At 50.2% G+C, this 27416-nt stretch overlaps 2 protein-coding genes across 3 annotated transcripts; one reads left to right on the top strand and one right to left on the bottom strand.

The window, feature by feature from the left end:
* The first annotated feature begins 1438 nt into the window (after positions 1 to 1438).
* On the top strand, positions 1439 to 20809 carry TCEA2 (transcription elongation factor A2). Of its 2 annotated transcripts, XM_085314195.1 has the most exons (10): positions 1439 to 1669; positions 4789 to 4851; positions 5485 to 5590; positions 7106 to 7193; positions 14061 to 14194; positions 15715 to 15771; positions 16574 to 16728; positions 17076 to 17222; positions 19794 to 19865; positions 20493 to 20809. In XM_085314195.1, exons 1-10 carry the CDS (start codon positions 1601 to 1603, stop codon positions 20499 to 20501), a joined length of 900 nt encoding a protein of 299 aa, XP_085170321.1. In that variant the 5' UTR covers positions 1439 to 1600; the 3' UTR covers positions 20502 to 20809. The 2 variants fall into 2 exon arrangements, with proteins under 2 accessions (XP_085170321.1, XP_085170320.1); XM_085314194.1 differs by lacking the exon at positions 20493 to 20809 and having other exon boundaries at positions 19794 to 20486.
* A 3431-nt stretch (positions 20810 to 24240) lies between these two features.
* Positions 24241 to 27410, bottom strand: RGS19 (regulator of G protein signaling 19). The gene is made up of 3 exons (XM_085314196.1): positions 27341 to 27410; positions 25774 to 26008; positions 24241 to 24872 (listed from the first exon to the last, which is right to left on the bottom strand). The coding sequence occupies exons 2-3, from the start codon at positions 25951 to 25953 to the stop codon at positions 24684 to 24686; spliced, it is 369 nt and encodes a 122-aa protein (XP_085170322.1). The 5' UTR covers positions 25954 to 26008; positions 27341 to 27410; the 3' UTR covers positions 24241 to 24683.
* Positions 27411 to 27416: the final 6 nt, after the last annotated feature.

Raw genomic sequence — 27416 nt, 5'->3', positions numbered from 1 at the left:
TTCCTCCCTAGCAGAGGTGGGTTCCTCCAAAATGGCACGCCTTTGCTTCATGGCCAGATCCTGCCAAGGGACAGAGGCTTTCCAGTTGCTGCAGAGACTCCAGATTGCAGGCTGGAGGGAATTCAGAGTTAYAAAAACGAGGCCAAGACAAAAAGTTTCAAGGTAGCTCCAAGCGTGATGCCGGGGTCTGGAGCTAAGCCTTGGTTCGGGGCCATCTCTGCTGGTTTGCAGATGAATCAAAGTGTCTGTTTAGTACATTTGGGGAGCAGTTCTTGCTTGAAGGGATCCCAGACTGCCATCTGCCTCAGTACAAGCTGCCACATAGATCTGCAAAGCAGCAGCTTTAGGTACCTAAAGAGCAGTTTCAGGGCACAAGTTACCCAGGAGAGTTTTTAGTTACCTAAATTTGGCCTCAGTAATTCAACTGCTGCAGGAGGCAGTGGGGTTAGAGCTGAGCTCAGGGAGCCCTTGCTCCCAGGCAGGAGGCTTCCTTGCCTTGACTTGTCCTTTTGGGGCAGGACGTGGCAGCTATAGACCAGCACAGAAAGGGCCCTGCAAGCGGTGGTGGACGGGAGATGGAACTGGGCGCTCGTGGCCGAGCGGYGTGTCCCATCCTGCTCGCGGAGGGCCACGCAGCCAGCTGCGGAGAAGGCTCCGAAACTCTCCCGCTGCCACCAGCAATCAGCTGCAGGGGGAAATGGATTTTCTCCGGTGAGTCCCAGGAGCAGACGCTGCACAGGGCCCCGGCGGCGGCGGACGACGACGCGCCGTCCTCGCGCGGTGTACGAGTGCCACCTACAGGGTGGCTCCGCACCCCGGGCCCGGGACGGGCCCCAGAGCCACCGAACCGGGGGCTTCACAGGAAGGATGCCAAGAGCCCCCAGGCTTCCCTTGCGCCTCTGTCCATCCATCCGTCCATCCATCCGTCCATCCGTCCGTGCCCCCTGCCCCTTCAGTCGTCCCGGGCCTCTCCCGAGCCACGCTGCGCGGTGCCCCCGCACCTTGGCTTCCCCGAGCACCCGGGCGAGGATTTTTGGCAGCAGGATTTGACGCCTGCGCGGCCGCCGGTGGCCCAGCTGGGACCCGGGGTGGGGGGGGCAGGCTAAGGGGAGCGGGCTGAGCGAGTGGCAGGGGTGGCTGTTCAACTGCTGCTGGCTCGGGGAGCCCGGGGACGCAGCGGGCAGGCGTCATGGGCGCTGTGACGGGAACAGCGCCGCGCCCCCATCTGCCAGGCCGCCGCCGCCGCGCCTCAGCGCTCATGGCGCCGCTGCCGCCGCACTACGACTCCCATGATGCCCCGCGGAGGGGACGGGCGGGGCCGCGCGGCCCTCTGGGAGCTGCAGTTCTGCGAGGCGCCGGGAAGAGGCGGGGCGGGAGCCCGGAGGACTACGAGTCCCGTCGTGCCCCGCGCGCCGCCCGCCCGGAGGACTACGAGTCCCGTCGTGCCCCGCGCGCCGCCCGCCCGCCCGGACTGCGGTACCGGGGGTTGTGGGCACCGGGCAGCCGCCGCCGCCGCCGCCGCCCGCTCTCCCCGCTTCTCCGCTCCCCGCCCCCCAACACCTCCTCCCCGGGGCACCCAGCCGCCGCGGGGAGCGGAGCAATGGGCGGGGAGGACGAGATCGTGCGCATCGCCAAGCGGCTGGACAAGATGGTGGCCAAGAAGAGCGCGGTGAGTCCCGCGGCGGGGGCCCCTTTTGGGGGGGGGGGTGCCCTTTCCCCCAACGCCCCCCGCCCCTTAACGCCTCCTTCCGCTGTGGTGGGGCTCCCCCCTCAACGCCCCCCTCTTTGTGGTGGGGTTCCTCTCCTCCAGCCCCCCCCCCCCGAGCCCTCCCCTTGTGGTGGGGCTCCCCCCTCAACGCTCCCCCCTTTGGAGTAGGGGTCCTCTGCCTCAGCTCCCCCGACCCCCCCCCCTTTGGAGTATAGGTCCCTCCTCCAGCCCCCCGCCCTTGTGGTGGGGCTAACCCCTCAACGCCTCCCCACACTTCGGAGTACGGGTCCCATCTCCTAGCCCCCTCAGCCCCCCCCCTTTTGGGATGGGGGTTCCCTCCTCCAGCACCCCTTCCCTTTGARTTGGGGGTCTCAGCCTCCCCTGCCCCATAGCTGCTTTGGGGTGAGGGACCCCTCCATCTCTGCTGTGGCATGGGGAATCTCCCGCTTCCCTATTTCTCCTCTCAGGTGCCCACCATCGCTCTTGCAGTAGTGTGTGATCCACCCTTGTTTCCTTGCACCATCACTGTTGTGGGGACTCCCTCCATGCCCCCCCCCATGGTGCTCTTCTCCTTTCCCACCTCTGTGGGACCCCCCATAACCCCCTACTCGGCACCCTGGGGCTCATAGCGCAGACTGCCTGCTCCCTGGCCCCCGCTTCCCTGCTGGGCTGTTCCCCCTCCAGGGGGRTGTCCGCAGTCCTCCTGCTCTGTCCAGTTGGGAGCCCTTGGAGGGCAGATCCTTCTGCATACCCTCAGCGCTGACCTGTTCGTCATGTTGTGCCCTCAAAGAAATCCAGTGCTTCTGTATTTACCTCTTGCAGCCCTGTCTCATGCAAGCATCACTTTTGCCTGCTGTTGGGTGGCCCTTGGAGTGTCAARGACTGGCCTTACTCCTGTCTGACAACTGTGGTTCTCGCAGGGTGTACCATAACCTGTGTGACTGTATCCATGGGGGTGGTGTGCAGGGGCAGAGAAGCGAGTATCCCTCTGCCTAACGGGATGTACTCSTTGGTACTTGTGTGATTCTGTGCTCTACAAGTGCCAAGGCAGCAAGCTAGGTGGCCAGAGATCACGATGGAGGTAGGCTCTATATCTGTGTTTGGGTGGAAGAAATGGGTTTGTGGGGGTGGGGTGGGGCTCTGAGAGGGTGTGGGTGAGAATGGGAAGGGATTAGGGGAATATGGTATTTYGGGTATGGGATGCTGGGTGTGGTTGTGCATCTTCACATAATCCTTTGGATCCTGGACTGCCTGGGCTGTGGGTGGGGATGAGTGCTGGTTCTTTAGTAACAGTTGCAACAGTCCAGTAAAATGTTTCATGCTGCATGTATAGAGGGGTTCTAGTTGCTCGACTTTCACCAACCACCTCACTTGTAGAGGGGCAGCCATTCTGGAAAAGGAAGTAATAAACTCAAAACAGAACGTTCCATTAGCACTCATCTTAGTGACTGGTATTTTACCAGTGTATGTAGGGCAAAGTACTCAGAGATGGGAACTAGACCCTTTCTGCAACCYGCTTCTGTTGTCCTTACTATTGACCTCAAAAAGCATCTTGTCCTGCCTACAGAAAGCCCATCTTGCTGACCCATAACTTTTCCTTCAAGCAGCAATCTGTGTTCAGGCTAAACTGCAACCTGTTCCCCTTGACAGCAGGTTTTTGGTGCCAGTGTTTAAATGGGAAAGAAGTAAGTTTGCTGAATTTACTTCCAAGCTTCATAGAGAAAGAGGCAACTTCTTAAATGAGCTGTCTGCAATGCTTCCTGTTAGTTGGCATTTTGTATGGTACTGAACCATATATACATGTGTTTATTGTGTATCAGCTAACTTGCAGACTCTTCCTACAGGGTGATTTTCTGGAGTACCTGCTTGTTGCTCTAATTTGTGTGGATCCCTGTTTATTGCCATTGTCCCAAGTGGCACCATTTACATCAGGCACAGGAAATGGGCCATTTTTTAATGTTAAGACTTGTTGTTTGTATGTTTGGATTTAATGGACTCAGTCTGTGACTATTGCAGAAATTCAAGGTGTGAAACTTGCCTGGGTGGAAAGTCTCTCATTCTGGCTACATAAATGCATAGTTTTGCTGAAGTGAATTGCTTGTGCACACTGAAACCTTTGACTTTGCTTTGATCTGGCTTTCTCAGCCTCTGTCCTGCAGAGTGGCGCTGGCAGTTGGATTGCTTCTTGTGATGAATCAGAAACAGCCTCTCTGCATAGGGAAGAAGGGATCTGAGGACAATCTGTCAGTTCAGGCTGCTTCGCATCTCTGCAGTTATAGGCTCTGTAGGTCTTGTACTGCAAATGGGCATGGAGTGGTTAGTATTTTAAATGAGCTGTTAAATGTGAACACTAGAAGGCCTTGTTTGATGGAAGGGGAATGGGAGGAAACTGCAGGCTAAGTGGAGATTGACAAGTTCCAGGCTGTGGTCTGCTGAGAGTGCTAGTGAAAACAGACTTTGCCAGTGCTTCTCTCTGAGACTAACATTTTAAAAATATGTACAGGTTACGTAGTCAAACCCTGTTTGGATCTGGGTTCTTGAATGCAGAGCTGGTGCATGGAAACTTCATGAGTGATGGCTTTGCTACCGGTATCATTTCTTGTCCTGAGTGGAGTGATGTATCAGTTACAGTAAACTAGAAAACAGCTACTTTAAGTTTCACGTGTAGAAAGAAGATGCCTTTTGCTCTGGCTCTGGACCGTGATTTTGAGCTTTAGGTGAATGACTAAAATTCTTGTGCCTTTGCTAACTGTTTGTGAACTTAAAAACATCATTAATCTGGGCCCCCAAAATACTGAATCTGATTGTAGGAGTATTCCTGCAAGGCAAGTGTTGTGCTGAGGAGACAGCTGTGATTCAAGGTGTATCTTTCAGGTGTTACCCTTGTCTGGAAAGCTTCATGTTTGTAATGTGCTAGTGCAACAGTTGTGCCATATGCCAGCACAGATCTGTAGCGCTCCCATGCTTTTTTGTTTCACTTGTTCCAAGATCTCAGGTGCCTCTAGCATTAAAGGACGTATTGATATATTTCTGTATGAAAAGTGGAGGCACTTTCACTGTTAGATTTTTCTTCTCTGCAGGATGGTGCAATGGATTTACTGAAAGAACTCAAAAGTATGCCTATGACTCTGGACTTGCTGCAGGTGAGTTGCACAGCTGAAAAATGCATCTGGATGAACCCAAAATGTTACTTAATTGAACTTAATGGGTTCCCTCTGACGTCTTGCCTCACTCAAAGCACCAAAATAAACATTGCATCTAGAAAATACTACTGAGCTGTGGCTTTGGTGCTTTGGTAACTTTATGCACTCTTGATGAAGCAAGTGTGGGTAACTACTCAAATCCTTTCATGGATTTCAAAAAGAGAGAAAAGTAGAGTAAAGTAGCAAACATAAAGGGCCATTATGGGTGTGGTTGTTTTAAGTCTTTGTAATGGTGATATTCAGGATGCTCTCTATGGTGAGGTGTGGATAGAATAACAATTCAAAGATTAAGATATGCATCCTGGGTTATTTTCCAAGCTAAACTTTAATTGTCACTTCAAGGTTTGTAGAAGAGGTATTTGTGGGTAGTTGGAAGCCAAACTCATATGATCAGTTTGAGAAAGCCAAAGACTCTCATCTTGCCCTTCCAAACCTGGAAGGAGATAATCATTCTGTAGGTCCCTAGATAGTATACATCTTGGTCATTGCTTTGGGTTATGCTTATTTCTGATTTTGTTCAGTAACAAATAACTAGTCTGTTCCTGAATGATTCATTTGAATGTTCGCTTGCAGTCCACCCGCATTGGGATGTCAGTAAATGCACTGAGAAAGCAGAGCACAGATGAAGAAGTGATATCACTTGCCAAATCACTCATCAAGTCTTGGAAAAAACTTCTAGGTAAGAAAGTAAGCATGTTCCTGTCAGATTCAACTTGCTAAGTAGCTGACTTCACCTAAAGGCTGAGTTTCTCAAGAAAACTTATTTTTTGATTTAGATAGAGTATTTTAGCAGGTCGGCTTTTCAGATTGCACCCTCTGTCTTCAGAGTTTCATGTCCTACTATGCATTCCCCTAGATTTAGTTGCTGTTGTCAACCTAACATCTAGCTTTACCTGGAAAGTGTATTGAAAGCTTTGGGACTGTTCTGAACATGTATCTGATCATATTATTAGCAATGTTAGCTGGAGAAACAGTATCTGTACTCTGAACCCTCTACCAGATTTTCATGTGCTGTACTGCATTAAAACAGTATACGCTGTCAACCTTGTGTAACAGCTTAGAAAGAGAAATGCTGGAATGCATTTTGGGTGACGACCTTATTTTAGCACCTTTGCAGGCAAATTCACACTGACATTTTCCTACTGGGTAGGTTTTCATGGTGATGGACACTGATAAGCAGAAGCTTGTAATTCTATTTCAAGAATCTTAATGCTGTTATAGCATGAACTAACCAACCTCAAAATTACAGATAGAGAGCTTACAAATATGGTCTTCAGTAGCTACACTTGTGTGGTAAAAAAGAATCATTGGCAGCGCTGAGATCTGAAGAGCAGCTATACCTGGATCCTGCTAACAGGGCAAAGAATGCGTCTCCCAGTCTATGCTACTGGCAAAGTACGCCAATGGGAAATTCAAATATCCTTTATTTTTAAGCTGATATCTTTGGTAGCTCTATGTAAGTGAAAGAATAAGAACAAGTATGACATGGCATTTGTTTCAAGTGAAGTAAGCAGCTGGCTCTAATCTGTACCTCAGAATGCCCCATTTCTTAGCAGACTAAATGAGTGTTAAAAGTGCTATTTTCCTCTCCTGCCTGGAGCTGGCACTTCAACATTGCAGTTAATGCAAATTGGCTAGGCTGTTTAGGGCAGTTTACCTCTTGAATTGATCTTTTTCTACAGTAAAAATGAAAGTTCTCTGCAGGATTGTGCTGTTGGCTTTCAGCAGCACTTGGGAAACATGAGAAATTGTATTCCCAGAAGGGCTTGCTCTTACTGGCCCCTAAAATGTCATTGGCATGAAATACTGCTTTAAAAGTGGTGCTTTGGAGAACTTGATCTAATCTGTACTCTGCAGCCAGGGTCTCTCACAAATAAACCTTTGTGATGAGGCATGGCTTCTAAGAAAGCTTATCTCCTAGGGAGGAAAGGTGATTGCTCCCTGTGTTCTGGCTAGGTGGGGGAAACTTGTTTGAACTCCTTTCTACTCGGAGGCAAGTGAAAGGTCTGAAAGTGTGGAAGGCCCTAACGACCTTCTTTCTCCTTATTCTTTTCTGAGGATAACAACTTGCCTTAGGCCAATTCTGTTCAGTCTCTTGAAGACGCTGTTTAGTAGATGCAAGGTTCTTGTGTAAAGACCAATTCTGAACCCTATAGCATTGAAGTTTGTGTTTGCTCTTTGCTTTTGAATATAGATGCTTCTGAGGAGAAAAGTGAGGAGAAAAAGAAAAACCTGTCCTTGCCAACATCTTCCTCAAAGGAGACTAACTCGAGAGACCAAAGGTAATGCTTCCCTTTAGCCAAGATGATACTCTAACATTATTTGAATTTTCTCATGGCATCTTGTGATGATTTTTAATTTTGAGTGTCTGAGCCAGGAATTTGGCATACTCGAATGCCTGGTCAGATACACCAGGAGTCTAGATTTCTTCAGTGACCATCTGTGTGATGTTCTTAATAAAGAAAAACTGAACTGTAATGCAGAAATAAACATCTACAAAATACAGTGGCTTTAGTGAGTTTTTTGCTTTTATTCATGACTTATTTCTTTTTTTTCATTCTTGTTTTTTTTAATTAATAAAACATTCCTCTGGGTATTCGGTGTTGCATTTTTATATTTTTTTTTGCTTATTTCTAACTTTGAACTCCTTTAGAATGAAGATTATTTTTGGCCTTTGCAGTCTCAAGTGATGGATGGGAGTCATATTCATACATCACTAGTAAAACTTCCATTTCTTAGTCCTCTTCTCAGCAACTCCCAGCAGAAGTCCTCTTTTCACTTTGGCCTGATGCCCACCCATCTAGCAGGTCTGCTGCATGCTTGCCCCKTGTCATGCACTGAATGTTGCATCCTGTTTCCACTATCAGCAGCTAAACCTTGCTAAGCCGTGGACTGGAAGCAGTGTGATTTARGGGGAGGGGGCAATTGCAAGTTTAAAAAGCTTTATCCTAGACCCTTTCCGGAGGTGTCTGTCTGTTCTCAGCCTCAGATCCTAGGAGAYTGTATTTCATAGGCTTGACAGTTTCTGAAATTTGCCAGAGAATTTAGAATATTAATACTATATTCTCTCTGGTYTGTAGACTCTCTGTCCCTGTTCGTTACCTCTCCTGTCACTCCATCCATTTTTTTGTTTGCTTGGGACTGTCTTGAGGCTTGACACTTTGGTCTGAGCCGTTTCACCCCTCGCAGCTTTGCAGAGGGCTGGTGATGGAGAAAGCTACTTACACTGAGCTAGAGAACTTCAGTTTGTTACTTGCATCTTACCTTGCATAAAATATGAAAAATACAATTCCAGCTAAGTATTACAATGAATGTATCAAGAAGACCTTTGCAGCCAGAAGAATTCAGCTTTATAGTAAAGCAGTGCAACTCTGGAGCTAGGGCAGTCCCGTTCCYTGTGTGACACAGTAGCAGTCTGATGTGTGACAGTCTTACTGGGATAGGAGCAGTAGGAGTCTCCCAGCTGCTGCTTCCTTTTATCCTGTTGAAAAGAGACAAGGTCTGAGGCTGAAGAGCAGTCAGTGATACCTGAGAAGGGTTTGCTTATAAGCTGAGAGAATTGGCCTGACCACTATCACCTGGCTTGTGATGCTAACACCTTCTCTATATGACAGGTATCTGATCCTTACAGTCTAAAATGCAGACTAGTACTCCATTTTTGAGAGTGTGAACACAGGAAGGAACTGCTGTAGGGCTGATAAGGATAGAACTGAGCCAGTGACAGGGAGCCTTTGTGCATGCCCTTACTGGTGAAGTGGAGGCAGCTTTCCCAGCATGGTAAGGGCAGAAACCTGAGTGGAGGGATTTGTTTGCTGTTCCTGATGGGGAAAGGAGAAGGCAGTTTCCTTCTCAAGCTCACAAGAAGGAGGAATATGTTGCCCTGCACTTACTGCCTGCTCTCACCAGTAGTAAATGCCTCTGAGCTGAGTTTACCTTAAAGCTGTTTGTACATCCATGCTAATGATTCCTGCGTGTTTATAAAGGAAGGGGTAAGTATCACAAATGTGGCTGAYGCTGCTCAAGCCAGGAAGTAGTATTGCAGTTCAGGGAAAAAGGGAAGCTTCTGATTTAATCTTTGGAAGATGTGCCTCAGAGAATGCTAAGCCTAGAGGGAAGGAAGTGTGATGCATATCCCTGTGTGCGGTGGTGGTTCACATTCATGAGTGAAACTAGCAGGGTTTGCTTGCACACCTGATTTGATGGCTAAGGCCGGTAGCAATTTGATCCAAAATAGCATGCTGGCCATAGGCATGGAGGCACCCCGCCACACATGCTATTTCCCTACTTTAGTAGACAGCTACCTTGGGGTATGTGTAGTAGAGCTTTCTGGCTTTTGTGCTGCCAACCTGCACTGTGCCTTGAAGATACGCTGCAGTTTCTGCACTTTTTTYCCCTTGATGCTTTCTGCTTCAACATCTAAACGACAAAATGTGCCCTTGGTTTTCTGGGAGAAACAGAACCGAAGGGATTAGTTTAGCACAGATCCAGAAGAGGAGGGTAGCTCCTGTTGAACCAGGATCTCTTTGCAAAGACAAGACTGCTTATTCTCTAGTGGTGCAAAATAAGCTACTAATTTCCCTTGACAAAAAAAAATATATTAGCAGCAGAGTCTTTGGGTTTAATCTCTAAAGCACAGGCTGTGATGTCTGTGAGTCTGATTCATTGCTTGGTGCCTGATTGCTGGTTCAGCTGAGGCTGCTATCAAGGCCTGAAAGAGATCAGTTTGCATTCAGATATTTCAGCCTCTTAGTCTGATAGATTTTGGCTGGAGCTTCCTCTTCTGTCAGGGAGAAGTATTTAAATAGCTCTTGGCCAGAAACTTGTCTTGCTTTCTGGAGCACAGATGTAGGAATCCTTGCATAGTGACTAGAGAGCTAACACTGCTAGATCTGAAGGCTTCTAGCCAGGCAGTGTAGAGCTGGCACCTGTAAAGTTATATACTGAGTTACTGTAATCCAAAGCATATTCTGTTCTGCTGTAGGATTTTAGATCATTAGCATAGTACCTTTTAATGGGCTGTATCTAATGTTTCTTTGGCAGGGTGAGCTTTTGCTTTTCTAGGATTCTCTTAAGCCTTTATTAGGAGTTTTTGGATTTGTGGCCTGAATATAGCTCTTCTGCCGGTTTCTCTTCCATTGCAGCCCTGAGTTCAGCTTGTGGTCCTTGGCTGTTGCTTTGCCACCATTTTATTCTAGCTTTTCTTTTCTTCTTCTTCTTTTTTTTTAATGTGTAAGCTTTTGTTATCTGGATAGACTTACAAACTTACGAACTCCTCTTGTTTAACAGAACAGCATGAACTAAGCATAAGGATTTCCTGAAATAAGTCTTCTAGGTGTGTTTGAGGTCTTTTTTCCAACTATTCTAATTATAAACTTCTAAAGCCTATTGAGCAACTTTCTAGACAATCTTTGAAATGGCTGAAACCTGTTTCATTTAATTCATGAGTGATCATTTGTCATCTCAATGTCTGATAGGGCTCAAACTGAAGACATGAGGAGCTGATTTAACTCGCCTGCAGTTTAATGCTTCAGGCATCTTTTACTCCACTTTGACTCACCAATCATGCAGCTATTTTACAGTATTTTGGGGTACCTTGAGCAGTAAGATTCCTGGAGCAGACTCCAGGGACTTCTCTTTAGAAATAGGCAAGAAAGAGCTTTCCTGTCCAGTGGAAATTTGAGATTTCAAAGCATTTCCTGTCTTGAAGCTGGACGAAGCCAGGCACGTTGGAGTATATTTAGGTCTTTCAAAATGGCCATTGGCTTGGTGATTAGGACACTCAAGTGGGACAGGGACTTCAATCAGTTCAAATCCCTACTGTACCTTGTTCAGATTTGTGACTTTCATATCTTCCATTCTATGTGAGTATTCAAGCTGCTGGGCTGCTGCCTCTTCTGGAGTGAATCTTCCTCTCTTCTTAATTTTCCTCTCTCTGCTGCTGGGAGAGGAGCACTGAACTTTTGCCTCACCAAACCCCTCCAAGCTGAAGTTCCTCAGTTTTCTTCAAGCTGTTTAAAGATGCTTATTTGAGGCCCCATGTGTATAGGGAATATGTGAATATTTCTTTACTCATCACCTAATAGAATAGAGATCTATCTTGTCTAGATTTTTTTTCTCTACCTTTGGGATATAAATTTCCAAATAGCTAAGTCAATTGCACTTATAGATAGAACTTTCTTGAAAATCAAGTGTTATCTGTGTAAATATTAATTTAAAAGCCTGGCTTTAAGTATTGATGCTTGGTATCCTGGCTTTATTTCCTGAATGTTAGGGCGCTGGTCAGCTTTGTGGCTTTATAAGTTAACTGTCACAAATAAGATGTGATGGAGGCCACTGATGGGAGTTTACATGTAGTATTTTGCCCTGGGAGACCTTACTGTTACCATCATTTGCAAAATGAAACAACTTAGAAGAGCTCTCAAGAAGGCATTACCTGCTACCTGCTTCCTAGGACATCATGAACTCTGTCCAAGCTGTTCCTGACAGATCTTTCTCTAAGCTGCTCTTTAACAATCCTAAAAACCTTGGGGTAAGATATTTTCTGTAGCCACCCTTGACAACCTCTTCCAGTTCATAACACTCCTTTACAGTTTGAAACCTATGCTCAACTGAAATATGTCTTACTTCAAGTTAAGGCCATTGTTTCATGTTTGTCTTCAGCAAATACAGAGGATGTTTTCCTCCTTTTCAACATAATCCTTTGCAACAGTTTTGTAAATATTTCAAGACTTGTGTCTTCATAGTCTTCTCTGCTCTAAACCACTCCCAATTCTTTCAGTCTTTCCTTTTGTGTTGGGTTGTGTTTTTAGGCTTTTTGCATTTGTCCTTTGGAAAGTCTCATTTTTCCAAACTATTTTGTGCAAGAAAAAATTAGCCTTAATTTTTAGAAGAGTTTTCCTGAGTTGTGTATGATTTGCGCACTACATGATACCCCCACTGTGGACTATAAAGTGTCTGTAATCTCTGCGTAGCTTCTTACATATGAGAGTGCCAGTAGCGATTTGTACATTCCGGACAGGAGATGCTCATCATCTGATTTGTTATTTGCAAGCTAAGTTGTTTCTTATTTTTTTATTTTATGTGCAGTGTAAATCCTACTGAATGTTTTTAATTGTTTAGACACCTTACTAAATTTGTTCCTCAATAGCTGCATGAATGCTGACTCGTAAAACTGGCTGATAACTAAAGTCTTTTTATTCATCCACTGATGAAGGAGAAACACAGTAAGCTTACAGTATAATTTCCCATGCATCTATTTCAACTGAGCAAAAAAAATCGCCTTCTAGCTATAGTTTGGCCTGAGCAGTTGTGCTGGATGTGCATCGATGGATGATTCGGAAAAGGGGGCATGGTGAGGTTTTGAACTGTCAAAGTCCCATAGGCCTAACGATGGTCTAACAGCTTTGAGGCACTACAGAGCTGGACTGGATTTGAACTTAGCAGTAGCAAAGTGTCCCAAGATCAGTCCCTGAGGATATCTGGCTCAGTTCATACAGCAGCAGCTTCAGTAGGTTTCCAGCATAACACTGCTCTTCTATGGAACAACTACTCCCTTTCAGGACAGTGTAGTGGTAGTTCCTGTTTGTAAGAGTTTTATTTCAATGGCAATAAAAACTGGCAGTAGTGTCCCTGCTTGATGCTAATTGTCAAGCCACTTGGGTCTTCAAGGAGACATTTCCAGGATGGCATGGGTGAAATATGGGTTTCTCTTTTTTTCCTTTTAGTCTGTTACTGCATTAATGTTACCCAGACACTGACAATAAATGCTGTGCATTTTATGGCCCAAACACCAAAGACAGAGCAACCTCTGCTGAAAAGTTTGCTGTTTTGCTGCCTAGATTTAAGAGCTCTATAAAATCATCTGGGAATCATAATAGGCCAAATTTTTCATCTGCAATATTTGTGAAGCTAACTAACTCTCTGCACAGATGTTAGGCTTTATGGGCAAGATGTCTCTACGCCGTAGGTGTACACCGAGCTGAACTGCTCTGTGAAGTTACTCCTCTGGCATGGCAGTCTCACAGTGGTGCGTGCAAGCTGAGCCGGTGCAGTGATTCAGCTTGCCTGCATCGAGGGGTAATTGTGCATGCAGGTCTGGGCTGCGATTACTGCCTCTTGTCTCAGGCTGGCTCCCTCTGGCAGATGACCTGACTGACACACAGTCACAACAGGCAGATGTTTGTGTTCCCTTGCCTGTGCCCACAATTGCTTGCAGGTGGAAAGTGAAGTTCTTTTTTGCAAGTGAAGCACTATTTATTTGTCCCTTGTCAGCCTGGCACCTGTGTGAACCGCATGTGGCCATGCAGGGGATGCTCTTCTGTGAGATGAGTAATCAAAAGTCTTGTCCAGAGCTACAGGGAAAATAAAAGACCATCTGATGTGTTATGCTGTGTTTTTTTAAAATACCAGTGCAAAAGGAGCCATTTTCTTTCTTTTTCTTAGCATGGAAGCTGCAGGGCTGGTTCTTCACAGCTCCTTGTTCTAGCGGGGCTCACGTAGCATTCTCTGATTTGTGCCCTAGCAGAGCAGGCAGTGTCCTGCRCTCACTGCTTGTCAGCTGTAGAGAGCTGGAGTGCTTTTTACGTTAACTGTTCTCCTTCCCCACTGTTGACATCTCAGTAGTAAAGGATGTGAGTTGAGGAGCCAGCTCAACACCTGCTGAGATTAACCTTAGTGGTGGCTTCTGCTCCCTTTCTTCTGAGAGCAGTTAAGGACAGAGAATATATTTATCGTATCTTGGGGGACTCAGTGTCCTGCAAAGTAGGAGATAAATGATGAACCGTGCATCTGTGCACTGTGATACCAGACCAAGTGAGTGCTGGTGGTTGCAGGAAGTCCTGAGCCTATCTGAGTTACTGACAATGTCCAGCGGCTTCATAATATTTTTGGTTGATGCCTAGTGGTCCAATAGTTGTGATGTGGTTAGAAGATCTACTTAATGGATTAAAACGTCAGAGTCCACAGGAGAGCTTGTATCTGTCTACTGTTTTGCGCTGTATGCTGATTTGGGGCATGTATTTTTGCATTGTTTTCTTCTGACTGGTTTTGTATTATAATTAACAGGGTGCTTGGCCACATACCTGCTGATCTCTTCACTGCTCTCAGTGACCTGAACTGAGACATTCTGACAGGTGAAGTTTCTCTTTTAGCTCCAACAAAAGGCAGGAGCCTCCGAAGACTCCGACCACCCCTAAAATCACCACCTTCCCTCCAGCACCCGTCACCTGTGATGCTGTCCGCAACAAATGCAGAGAAATGTTGACAACTGCTCTACAGGCTGATGGTAAGTAAGAGGGGAAACCCTGTGTTGTCTAGTGTGCTTCGTAGCTCCTGGTACCTCCTGACAGGGAGATCTCTGCATGTAGGTCAGTGCCAAATTCAGCTCTTCTCAGATATGGAGCAGCCTCATTGAAAGTTTATTGCCGTCTAGCTCAGTCCAGCTCCTGGTCACCGCTTTGTTAGATTTGCTGGCATTGCAGCATTTCCAGACACTTGCATATAAACTTGACTTAAGCTGAGTCTATGGCAATGTGTCAGGCTATGGCTGTTAGGAGTTGTACGTGYGAACAGGAGTGCTCTGCTCTATTAACTGAGCCAAGAGATTAGGTGGAGTTGCCTAAGATCAGAAGTTTGATCTTCAGGAGTGCAGATATTTTCTTCCCTTTCTCGGTYTCAGTCTTGTCTGATTGCTGTATAGTGAAGCTGATATCTCTGCTTCCCATTGGGGCACGAAATGAAGCTATAACTCAATATATGGAATTTGTCAGTAGTAGAGTTTATGCTGGTCGTGTTCTGCATTTGAGATTCCTCTGTCCATGCAGACCGGAGCCCCTCAGAGACTGTGGTCCTSTGTGGACTGGACTGGAATTCTCCCTCTTCACTCAGGGTGTGCCACTGGAAATCAGATGCGATTGCAGGTGCTCAGCATCACTGAAAGTCAGATCTTAAATACCTCAAAATACCTCACATGCTTGTATCCAAACACTCAGTACCTTTGGAAAATTGAGGCCTGTCTAAGCACTGCAGAGCTGTAATGATTTGGAGCCAAGAAATGTAGATGGCAGATGGAGAGGTTCAGAAAGTTATCATTTCTAGCCTTCCTGTGTGTTTGTATATRTATGTTGCATCGCATACTTTGTGTAACTCTAAGCAAAACCCTTGCTATGTGGAACCTGCAAAATAGCACCTCAACTCTGTTGCTCTGCTTAGCTTAGCCCTGCTTTGCTSTGCTCTGCCTTCCCCTGTTTTATGATATGGGTTAACATAACCAGTATCCAAACCCCTACAGTTACAGCGCTCTGTATCATGCTGTTTAATTGACAAGAAGAGGTGTGTGAAAGAAAAGGTAAGGTCAGGTGGAGCACTGAGCTGAGAACAGAAACGAAGGCTTGACTCCAACTCTACGTATTTTCAGGCCTTACCAGTTTGTTGATCTGAGTGGAGCTACTTCTCATTGACACCAATGTCCACTGAGAATCAGTTCCTGGCTATATATGCTTGACCTCAACTATACCAGGACTACACTGGATATTGGAAAACTATATTTATCGGGAGCCAGGTTCTTCTTRGCTTTGGTCCAGTGCAGTCTATCTAGCAGAGAGGCAGAGGGCATAAACTGGCTGGATTTGTCTATTTTTATCACTGCTCTTTTCAAAAGAGTCAAAGGATACTTAGAGCAAAGGCTAAGATGCCATTTGATGTCAAGAGCACRTATATTAAAGTAACAAACTATCTAGATTTGTATCTCAGAAATATGGTTGCCTGATTGGAAGTAACTGACCTCATGTTCCTCTTGTCTTACAGATGACTATGTTGCCATTGGTGCTGACTGTGAGCATATAGCAGCCCAGATCGAAGAATATATCCTTACTATATGGGGCTTTCTCAAGGATCTGCATGAGTGGAGCCTCCAGGCCATGAAATTAATGAGCTCAGAGGAAAAATGGGACAATCTCCTTTATACGAATGTTGTGGTGCAACTGTGCTTGTCAGGGCTCTGGGTCGGGCTCCAGCTCTGCTTGGCCCAGTGTGATAGTGGGAGCTCAGGGCTGACCSCCTGCTGGTGTGATTGACACAGTTATTTCCTTCCTGTTCGCACCATTATGGACTTTCAGGCCCCAATTTCTTCGTCCTGCCAAAATGCTATTTCCTGCTCCCAGCTCTGCTTCCAGATACATGCAACTTCCCTAAGCCTCCCTATGGAGGGGAGTATGCTCATATGGGGCAAAAGCAGTGTGGAAGACGGAGCAGTGAGCATCAAGTTGCGTGTAGATTTGAGATAAGCAGGGAGATTGCTTGGTATGGGAGCTATGGGGCAGGAGGTGCAGCTGGATTCTGTTAGCAGAGGGTTATGTGGCTACCTTACTGAGAAAAAGATCAGGTAGAGGAACCTGAGCAGAACTGGGAGTAAAGATTGTTTCCAGCACAGGGAAAAGGCTAGAAGGCTTTTTGAAAAGGCTTTTTCAATCGAAAGCCCCTGGACTCTGGGATTGCATAAACCTGTTCTCAAATCCAATGTTAACCTCCCAGAACAGACACTGTCCTTGGATCCCAGCACCCTCCYCTGTGTCAGGGAGCAGTGACACCCCCTGCTGAATGTGGATGGTGTTGAAAGCGCTTGGAGTTCTCTGGGTTGACTGCAAGCTCCTTGACTGCCATGTACGCATTTATCAAGATATCAAGAACACTGACATGAAGTACAAAAACCGAGTGAGGAGCCGCATCTCGAATCTGAAGGACTCCAAAAATCCAGAGCTGAAAAAGAACGTGCTGTGTGGGGCGATTACCCCCGAGCAGATCGCAGTGATGACCTCAGAGGTGAGGAAGCCAGAGCAGGGTTTGTTTTTTACGGCGGCCGTGTCATATGTTTTAGCTTGAAGCAAGAAGTTGATCTGCTGACAGGGCTGCACATCTCTTGAGGTGCAGCTGAGCAGCTGCTGCCAGAGTGCATGGGGAGGAAGTTAGCAATGGGATTTTCAGTGTGGAGAGTAGTCTTTTGGGACTGTAGATCATGAAAGGGGGCTAGATATCAACTAGTAACCAGAAACAAAAGGCTTTCTGGGCTATTACCTATCCATTAAGCCATCCTGCCCTGTTGTTTCTTTCCCCTGCAGTGAGTGTGGTGGTAAAATTGGACAGATGTGATTTTATTGCTTTTTTAAAAGGAAATGGCCAGTAATGAGCTGAAAGAAATCAGGAAAGCTATGACGAAAGAAGCAATCCGGGAGCATCAGATGGCCAAGACGGGAGGGACACAGACTGACCTTTTCACCTGTGGGAAATGCAAGAAGAAGAACTGCACCTACACTCAGGTTAGTCTTCTGGCTCCTACAGCCCCCATGCCACTGACCTCTGCACAGGACATGATCTGTCATGGTCCTGAGGTCTTGCTGCTCTGTRTCAGGCCCTGCACGTGGGACAAATTTTGCCACTGATGGAGAGAAGCTTTTTGCCCACACAGGCTTTCTGAAACATGGTGTTGATGATTTTGTACACATCTCTCCCTTGAAGCTTACATAAATTATTTTGCCCATTTGTGTAAATGCTGATTTGCATCTGAAAGAGCAGGGGTTATGCATCACCAGCCAGCGAGGAAGCTTTCAGGAATTGATATATGGTGGTGCTGCTTGCTGAGCCGCTTGAGACAGCTTTGCATTGAAAGCAGGTGCTGGGAAGATCTTAGAGAAGTACGGAGATTCGGGAAAGAAAGTGGAGTGGGTAGTGTAGAGAAGAGAGACTGCAGGGACCAAGGCAGGCATGGTGATGGTATTAAAAGTTTAAATTAAGAATGTAGACAAGCTGCAGCTGAACAAATCCTGACTTATTTAAAATCAAACAACATATAACAGATGGAACATTATAATAAAGAATAAACATCCATAATGTGAGCAGTCAGAGGGCATTTGTTCTCCTTGATGGACAGCTACTAGAAACCTCATGCATTGCCAGTACTTTTTGGTTCCCAAGTCCACTCCAGGCATCTGGAGATAAATGTGCCTTTGCTCTGAGTCAGATTTTTAGAATGTGCAGATGCCCAGAAATGCAAGAGCAACCACGCTTTTGCTCTGCTAAATTTGCTGAGTGGGTACGCACAAACTGGGCATGCAAGTGCTGAGTGAAATCCCTTAATATCCTTGGTTGTAATGTGCAAGCACAGACGCGAGCCAGGCAGCTGACCAGGGATTTTCCTTTGGCTGAACAGCAGTCTTGTATCCCAAAAGCTGGCTCAGGCAAGAGGCCTCGCTCTGCGAGCACGTCCCAGTAAGTCAGCTGGACGTACTGACGGAGCTGTCTGTCTTGGACAGACAGTCTCCAGCATGTGGGACTCTAGCTTCACTTGAAGTGGACTGGAGTCTGACCATCTAGTGTTGGAGCAGGTCAGGACAGGATCTTCTAAATGTAAATATCAAAAGGTTTTCTGTAGTGTTATTCGTTTTCCAGTGAAAAGACAATCATCAAGTGTTATCTGGTGACTGAGATGTTCTAAATTTCAAGTAGATGAACTGGTGTTTATGAAAACATTCAGATCGGAACAGTAACATTGGGTGAGAATTACAGAATTTAGCAGCAGGCTAAATTGGGTGAGAATTACAGAATTTTTACAGCAGGCTTGCAAAACATGCTTAATTTGCATCCTGCAAATACTGTGACTCTGCACATTGGGTAATTACATACATAGATCACCATAATTACCCCGGGCGTAGTTCTGCTGCCTAATTTATGCAAGGAGTGCCAGTATTTTCAGTGTAAACCCAGTGCCTTGTGGTATTTAAATGCCATGAAAATCTGATTTTTAGCAAAGTATGTGTGTCTGGCAAGCGCTGGTCATAGGCAGCAGTCACATCTGGGTTAAATATCAGAGCTCCTTAATRGCTCAAATACAAAACAGACTAGAAATGTGCAGAACCTGGTAACCCAGACTGTGCTCCTGTGAGGCTAGGATGTAGGACTGGTATGTAAAAAGGAATGGCTTGAGTGCTTTTTCACGTGTTGCTGTTAGAACACGTGCTTGATGGGCTGAGAGTTTTGTAGTCTCAGAGCTGTCTCCAGTCTCTGGGAACAGTGAGGAGAGGGACCAGCTGTGGTCATGTGCACCTCCAGAGGTACCCAGAAGGAACGGGCAGCAAAACATCTCTGCTGCCCCAGCGCCCATCACTCAGAGGGTGTCAGGCTAGAGAGAGGTCATTAGGTGGAGTCTCCTTGAACAGCAGCCACTGAACACTGGTGGCACCATTTGCTTTCCGGTGCCATTGTCACAACCAGAAAGGACAGGCTGTCATCTGAGCAGACTAACCCTGTGTGAGCTGGAGCCAGTCTCGTGCTCATGGAAGGCCCTGGAGTAGGCAAAGTGATCTCTTGCAGCAGTGTAATTTCCTTGGGGTGCTCCTGGCATGGGGAGTAATTTCTCTGCTGTAGGTGGATGTGCAGGTGCCCCTCGTGCACATTTCTTTGCCTGATGGGGTAGTCCTACAGTCCCTAACAGTGGCTTTTAGTACTGGAAAGTTGGGCTGCTCTGGTCTGTACCCACTAGTCACTGGGTGTGCTGGCAGGCAGCTGTTGATGGCACTTATCTGATATGTTGTTCATGCTTAAATGATCTAAACAAACATTTTCAATAGAATGTGAAGCCTGGCTTAGCTACAGGATTGGAAAATCTCCTAGGAGTGTGAGACCAGAGGTATATAGGTGTATATTTGTGTGTAAAATAATCAGATTCATCTTACTTTTAGGGTCCTTTTGCCCTCCTAGACCTTGGTTCCTCAGTGATTTCTGACAGTGACCAGATAGCCAGCATGCATCCCTGGTGCCTAAATGCACAAGGAGTGCCCCCRATGAGGCCATGTGTGATGCTTAGCTCTCATTTCCCTTGTGTCCTCCCGCAGGTGCAGACCCGCAGCTCTGATGAGCCCATGACCACCTTCGTCGTGTGCAACGAGTGTGGGAATCGCTGGAAGGTAGCACACCAAGGATATTACTGGCACTGAGGGGTGTTAGGGTAGCTGCACCCAAGATACTGCAGATGCTTAGCTGCTGTCCTCAGAGGTGCTTGCCAAACACTGACTGGCTCTAGCAAGTGATCTTTCCTCCCTGCACAGAGGCAAGAGCTCCTGGGTTCATCCCAATCTCTGCAGACCAGCTGGGGTCATGTCTCACTTTCTTGTTCCCTGTCTCCCTTCTTGCATCCCCTGTTCCATCATGACCGACTTCACAGTGTTTTTCATGCTCCCGGTGCCCCTCCAAGAGATGGTGGTGATGACAACATTTAGGATTTTAAAGCTGCTCTTTCATGCAGTGCGCAGAACTCAGATGTGAGCAGAAGTCTCACTACCCATTAATGGTGAGCAGAAATGGCACCACTACAAAGTGCCAGCRCCACAGCTGGGAGATTCAAAGAGGAGCTCTGTTTAGCCCCTACTCCAGGGGCTGAGCCCTGTCTCTGCAAAATCCCCAAGCCCTTGCCAACCTGACAAACAAGATCATCACCTGGATCCCTGTCTTCTTCTAGGCAACAAGCGCATGACCTGCAACTCCCCTTGGCAGTGTGGTTTTCTAATCAGGGTTTAAACTCCCTTCTCTTGCAGTTCTGCTGATATGTGCCATGGCCCAAGAGCGGCAGCCAAACGCAGATCAGAACGCCACCTCCATACTCCAGCTCCCACGGCAATTGTGTATTGTATCCCAAGTGAGTTTGCATTGTGTCACGCACTGAGAGAGCGGCTGCACGGAGGCCTGCCTCTCTGCTTGGGCCTAAGGGGAGAGCCACAGCTGTGGGTTGACAGTTTAGCAGGAGAGCTCACTAAACACACTTAGTCGTTATTTTCTCATCTAAGCGAGTATGGTAATTTTTTCTTCAAAACTAATATTAAACATTTTTGTCAGTTTCTGACTTTTATTTGAACCGTGTGTGTACAGCACTTTGCATTTGCGACACATGAGAGCTTGATGGACAGTCAGTGTCCAGCCGGATGAGGACTAAACAGTGCTTGGACCACCAGAAAGCAAGAAGCTGCTTGTAGGTATATCCTCAGTGCATGAAGGCTTGCTTTTAATCAACTCATGAGCCTCAAAATGCTGGGCCAAATCCTGGAGAGGCTGGATGGGCAGTAATAGCTTTGCTGAACTGGCAGGAGGAGACCTGTTGATGGAACACAACTTTTGGGGCACAGATCAGGTGATGCTCTCATGCTCGGTTGGATGTCAGGAGCATTCAGTGGACTTTGCACTGGCATGATTTAGTCATTTGGGGCTGGATTCCTTGTGTGTGATCCATACCCTGTGATCCCATGCCTTTAAATGCCAACAGCATGGGCTGCTGCAAGCATGAGACCGAGGACATGTTATCCAGGATGTAACAGACTAGAAACAAGGTGACACCAGTCACCAAAAAAACCCAAATGGTTGTTACTGTGGGGCAGGAAAGAGTGCGAGGCACAGACCTAGGTGAGGTGTGCATTTCCTAGGGCTCCCTCGCTCTATGGAAGGAGTCCTCTGTYGCTGAGAGTCCCTCAGTACCTTGTTAGGGACAGGGGAAGTCAGGGCTGTGCCCTTACAGGGAGGACCCAGCAGCCTGTTGCTGTTCCTGCTGGCTGAGCTGCTCACTTTGCCAAAGGCTGCTCCCTGTGACCAGCTGCTCCTGATTGCCATCATCCAGGGAACCTGGGGACAATTAATCTTGATTTAGTGAGAAACCATCAATAAAGCAGGTGGAGGGAATTCAGTCACCAGTGAGGGTGTTAAAAGGAAGTCCCAGGGAGTTTCCTGTTTTTTGCATGCTCTACTCCTAGCTTGACTGCTGAAAGCCTGGCTGAGGTTTTGGAGGGACTTGCTGAAGGAGCTCAGAGAGAGYGCGATGGTGGGGAAATGCTGCCAATACAGGGAGCTTTCCAGAGGTCCTGAGCTGGAAGAGACAGGGATTACAGAGATCGGTAGGGGCTGTTAGCACTTAGCTCTGCAAATGGATGAGGTTTGAAGTGAGCCTCCAGTTAGCCCCCGGAAGGGGGGAGAGGAGGAAGAAGGGACCTAGTAACAAAGCAAGTCTCAGGTGCCGTGTCTAAGTGTGACCTTGTGGGGTTCCTGCGGGATCAGGCTCTTAGTGGGGGGGGTAAGCAAACCCGTCAGGAAACTCCTTTTCTTTCCTCACAGCAGCTTTCAATCCGCTACTGTTACAATCTCTCCTCTCTTCTGAGATTCCTGGCTCTTAACTGGGTGTGCTGCACAGCATTCAAGGGACCCCAGTAAAGCCTCTGGGCACGAGGCAGCTCTGGAGCAGTCCTCTGCACTTCAGCTCTTGCTCACACGTAGCACAGGAGCATTTGCAGTTGCATCTTCTGTTCCTAGCTCCTGGGTGAAAAACRAGTACTTCCACTGGCTTTTCAGCATGCCAGAGCAGTCGTTCATCAGAGATCTCCGTGATGTTTAGAAGGGAGTAAGCAGCCACATTAAAGTGAAGGCAGACACGTTCACAGGGCTGTGTTCCTCCTGAGGCAGTGATCCCAGAAGGATCCTCTGCTCAGGGCCCTCGCTTTGAAGGGGTGCAGCCCAATCTCTCAAGAAGGAAGAGATTCAAAGATGCTGACAGCTTGCTAAGTCTTGCAGGTGTGGCGGGTGATGGGATTATTCAAGCAGCCTGTGGAGGAAATAGTGTCCTTATAGTAACTATTAAAAAAAGAAAAAAAGCTCCAGGATCTAAACCCAAAGCTGGCCAAGGMACTCTGGCTYGTGTGCTATGGACAGCAGCCAGCTAATTAACAAGTTGCTGTTGCCTTCCTTGTATTGCTGTAAGGGGGAAGTTGAGTTTCGTGCAATCAGCTGACAATCCTGAATTACACATGGAGTAGAGATACATAAATGGAGAAGGAGCTTCTYCAAGGCTAAGGAAAAGTATCTTGCTTCATTGCATTTTATTGTGTGTTTTTCTTTAGCTTCTGGAATAATACCAACTACACACCTAGGGGAGTCAGGGARGTGAAATGTATTAGATATAAAGGTGTCTCAGAAATATTCAATTATAAAATATTTAGAAGTGCTAGGATTGTGGGACAAACTGGATTATCTGGTGGTAGTGGGGCCCCGGCTGGGCTGAGACCTCTGYGGCACGGGGAGAAGGTGCTGCCAGCCTGCCGCGCTGCTTAATCACCGACACCTCCGCGCCCGGGGCTGGAGCCGGATTTTTAAAACGATCTGGACGTATTTCCTTTACCAGCAGGAAAAACCCAGACTTGGGAACCTCCCCAGCGCGGGACGCGGATGCTGCCGGGCCGATAGGGTGTCAGSGCCCGCCGGGGGGACGCCGCGCGGGACGAGCGGCAGCCGCGGGGGCTGCTTTGGCGGAGGGTCCTGTGGGCCGCAGCCGCGTCGCTTTGCAGATACGGGTACAGAAACACTCTTGAGATGCAGGATGGGCGAGCCCCGAGTAGCAAAGCAGTCTCTTTGCTGCTTTGATATCTGCTTAACGAGAAATGCCACCCTGTTTTTAAGCAGCTGCTCAGAGCTGGACTTGGGCCGCTTGCTGCAGCGGCTTGTCCAGAAGGAGTCAGGCAGGCCGAGATCAGCTTGCGTTTTGGTAACCAGCAAATGATAAATGTACGACRGTCCTAGATACGTGGACTATCTCTGGTCTCTCTCAAAAATACTTTTTTTTTTGAATTGTATTTCCAGCTTGGCAAACTGAATTTACTGACGTGAAAATCCACACAATCACCCCCCTAGGAAGGAAAAAAAAAAAAAAAAAAAAAAGCCCAAACCAGAAAGATAATTTGTTTGTTTAAAAAAAGAATCTTCAGTAAAAAGAACTAGTGCTCCTTTTTTCTCCCTCCCCCCCAACCCCGAAAGGGATGGAGGGGGGGAGATGGGTGTGAAACCACGGGCTGCTTTTGTGCTGCCGGCGAAGGCGAAGGCCGCGGTGGCGGCCGTGGGGCGCGCGGGGGCTGCTGCGGGCCGAAACGGTCCAGTTCTGGGAGCCGGCGCTCGGGTAAGCGACTCCTCGTGCCGTACGGAAATGCGCGGGTGCTGCGTGCCCTCCCCGGGCCGCTTCCCGTCCCGCGCGGAGCCCGGCTCCTCCGGGGCGCCTGCGAGTTTGTGCCGGCGGGTGAACGATAACCGCGTGGGTTTTTCCGCCCGGGGCAGCTGGATATGGGGAGTCTGGGGGGGGGACACGGGGAGCGGGGAAGAGGGGCAGGCTCTGGGGCTCATCCTCTCCCCGTGCCTGGTGGTTTCCTGGCCATACCAGTGCGAAGAGGCTCCCTCCCGTCCGGCTCCGGCTCCGAGCCCGCGGGAAGGGGCTGGAACACCGCCCGCCCCCCGGGGCCACTGCAAACAGACGGAGCGATGTAAACCTGTCAAGTTTTTATATGTACAGCTGCTTATCCCCCCCCCACCCCTTGATAAAAGCCAACAAAAAAGCATTTAAAATAATAATAAAAAAAAATCAAAACAACAACAATCCCCCCCGCCCTCAAGCCCCCCAAAACCGGTCCCCAACCGGGGCTCGGGGCGGGGGGATGCGGGGACTCACCGCGGCCCCGGGGGCGGCGGGCAGGGGGTAAAGTGACCTCCGGGAGCAGGGCCCGGGACGGGGGACCGGTGTGTCCCCCCCGGCCCCCCGCCGGGGCAGCGCTTCAGTAGTACGAGCCAGGCCTGCGGGGCGCCCGCGCGGGGACCGCTGCCCGGGCGGACGGACGGACGGACGGTTCATAGGTAAAAAGCTAAAAACTGGGGCGGCGGCGGCGGCTGCCCCGGGCCGGTGCGGCCCCCCCCCCACCCCCGCGGCGCCCCTAGGCCTCCGAGGAGGCGCGGGAGACGCTCTGGAGCAGCGCTTTGTAAATGGCCGAGTTCAGGAAGCGGGGGTACGAGTCCCTGTGCATCAGCGTGTAGATCTGCAGCTGCGCGTCGTCGAAGGTGTGCGAGGACGGCTCCTGCATCTTCCGGTTGATGACCTCCCGCACCCGCGAGTCCAGGCTCACCTGGGCGCCGGGAGAGAAGCGGCCGTGAGCGGGGCCGCCCCGGCGCCGGGTCCCGGCACCCTCCCTCCCTCCCACCGCCGCGGAGAAGTGGGGCGGGAACGTGGYGCTGCACCGGGAGGCAGACGGGGGGGGCTCCCACCGTGGGGGGCTCCCATGCCGGGGTGCTGCCACTGTGGGGTGCTCCCAAGCTGGGGTGTTCCTACCCCAGGGATGCTCCCATGCCGGGGAGCCCCCACCCCATGCATGCCCCCACTGCAGGGTGCTCCCACCCCAGGGATGCTCCCATGCTGGGGTGCCCCCATTGCAGGGTGCTCCCACCCCAGGGATGCTCCCATGTTGGGGTGCCCCCACTGAGGGGCGCCCCCACCCCATGGGCGCCCCCACTGCAGGGTGCTCCCACCCCAGGGACGCTCCCATGCTGGGGTGCCCCCACTGTGGGGTGCCCCCACCCCATGGGCGCCCCCATGCCATGGACAYCCCCACTGCAGGGTGCTCCCACCCCAGGGATGCTCCCACGCTGGGGTGCCCCCACTGCAGGGTGCTCCCACCCCAGGGATGCTCCCATGCTGGGGTGCCCTCACTGTGGGGTGCCCCCACCCCATGGGCGCCCCCATGCCATGGACACCCCCACTGCAGGGTGCTCCCACCCCAGGGATGCTCCCATGCTGGGGTGCCCCCCCCACCCCCCGGCCCAGGGATGCAGCATCTTTTCGGCCACCCCGGTGCCCTCGTGCAGTTCTGGCCCCCGGCCCGGGGGTCCCCTCCCGCCCGGCCGCGGGACCCGCCGCACCGCGCGCGAGGGACGCTGCCGGGAGCCGCCGCGGGCGATGGCCTCGCCGCTGCGGTGCAAAACCAGGAGGCAGCTGCCCGGCGCTACAAAACCCGGGGGGGGGGGGCGCACCTCCTTGGGCGAGAGGATGGAGATGTAGTCCTCGTAGATCACCCGCGCCTTCTCGTCGATGCTGTGCTTGTTGCACTCGTTTTTGAGCTCCTCGCACGCTAGCCAGAAGAGCATGTTCTCCTCGCTGTACTCAGTCCGCAAGAACTCCCGAAAGACGTTGCGGCCCGCCGGGCTCTTCATCAGCTTGTCGAAGGACTGCGCCCAGCCCCGCACCTCCTCGGCCGTGGGTCTGGCGCTGCCGGGCGGCGCGGAGGCAAGGGCACGGCGTCAGCGCGCAGCGCCCCGAACCGGCCCCTCGCCGCCAGCAGCAGTAATTATCCGCCGCTAATTGGGGCCGCCCGACCGGGCGGTTCTCAGCCGGAGGCTGCTCCCACCGGCGCCTCGCTCCCGGCCCCCCGCGCGGCTCGGCGGAGCCTTACGCGGCGTCGGCTCGGCGCGGAGCCCCGCGGTATATTGAGCCCCGCGGCCGGTGGGGGGATGCAGCGCCGGGCGGCGCAGAGCTTCCCGGGAAGCGCCCGGCGCTGGCTGCGGGGTTGGTTTATCCCCTCCATCCCCGCCGCTGCAAGGCCAGCGYGCTCCCCCCGGCGCGGGCGCAAAGCGCGCGGTGTCTCCGGGGCAAGCGCTCGGCACCGGCGGCTCCGCGGAGCCCCTCTCTCGGCCGAGCACGGGAGGCACCGCGTCGAGCGGCTGCGGGAAGGGCGGCGGAGGGGACCTGGGCGTCCTGGCGCCCCGCCGCCACGCTGCATCGAGCGCGTCCCCGCGCGCGGAGCAGCGCGCCAGGGAGCGGAGCGGTGGGGCCCGGGCTGTGCTGCACTGTGCCATGCTGTGCCACGCTGCACCTTGCTGCACTGCACCGTGCTGTGCTGCACTGCACTGTGCCATGCTGCACCTTGCTGCACTGCACTGTGCCACGCTGCACCTTGCTGCACTGTACCGTGCTGTGCTGCACTGCACCGTGCCATGCTGCACCTTGCTGCACTGCACAGTGCCACGCTGCACTGTACTGTGCCATGCTGCACCTTGCTGCACTGCACCGTGCCACGCTGCACCTTGCTGCACTGCAGTGCCGTGCTGCACTGCACTGTGCCATGCTGCACCTTGCTGCACTGCACAGTGCCGTGCTGCACTGCACTGTGCCATGCTGCACCTTGCTGCACTGCACCGTGCCATGCTGCACCTTGCTGCACTGCAGTGCCGTGCTGCACTGCACTGTGCCATGCTGCACCTTGCTGCACTGCACAGTGCCACGCTGCACTGCACCGTGCCATGCTGCACCTTGCTGCACTGCACTGTGCCACGCTGCACCGTGCCATGCTGCGCTGTACTGTGCCATGCTGTGCTGAACTGTGCCATGCTGGACCACGCTGCATCGCACTGTGCCATGCAACATGGCCCTGTGCCACGCTGCACTATGCCGTGCCGTGCCACACCGCACTGTGCCACGCCGCACCGTGCTGCGGTGCACTGAGCTGCGCTGCACCGTGCCGCGCCGTGCTAGGCTGCGCCGCAGCACCTCCCCCCCCAGGACAAGCCCCCAGTGGCACCCGGCGCTGTCCCCTCCGCTCACCAGGCTTCACAGTTTGGGATGGTCTCCAGTTTGGTCTCCCGAGACGCCCTCCATGCTCGCTCCCGGTCCTCGTTCC

Source organism: Rhea americana, unplaced genomic scaffold, assembly GCF_003343005.1.
Source record: "Rhea americana isolate MKP2758 unplaced genomic scaffold, rheAme1 scaffold_4, whole genome shotgun sequence".
Taxonomy (NCBI): Eukaryota; Metazoa; Chordata; class Aves; order Rheiformes; family Rheidae; genus Rhea; species Rhea americana.
Note: the sequence above shows the minus strand (reverse complement) of the source record. Positions and strands in the feature narration are given on the sequence as shown.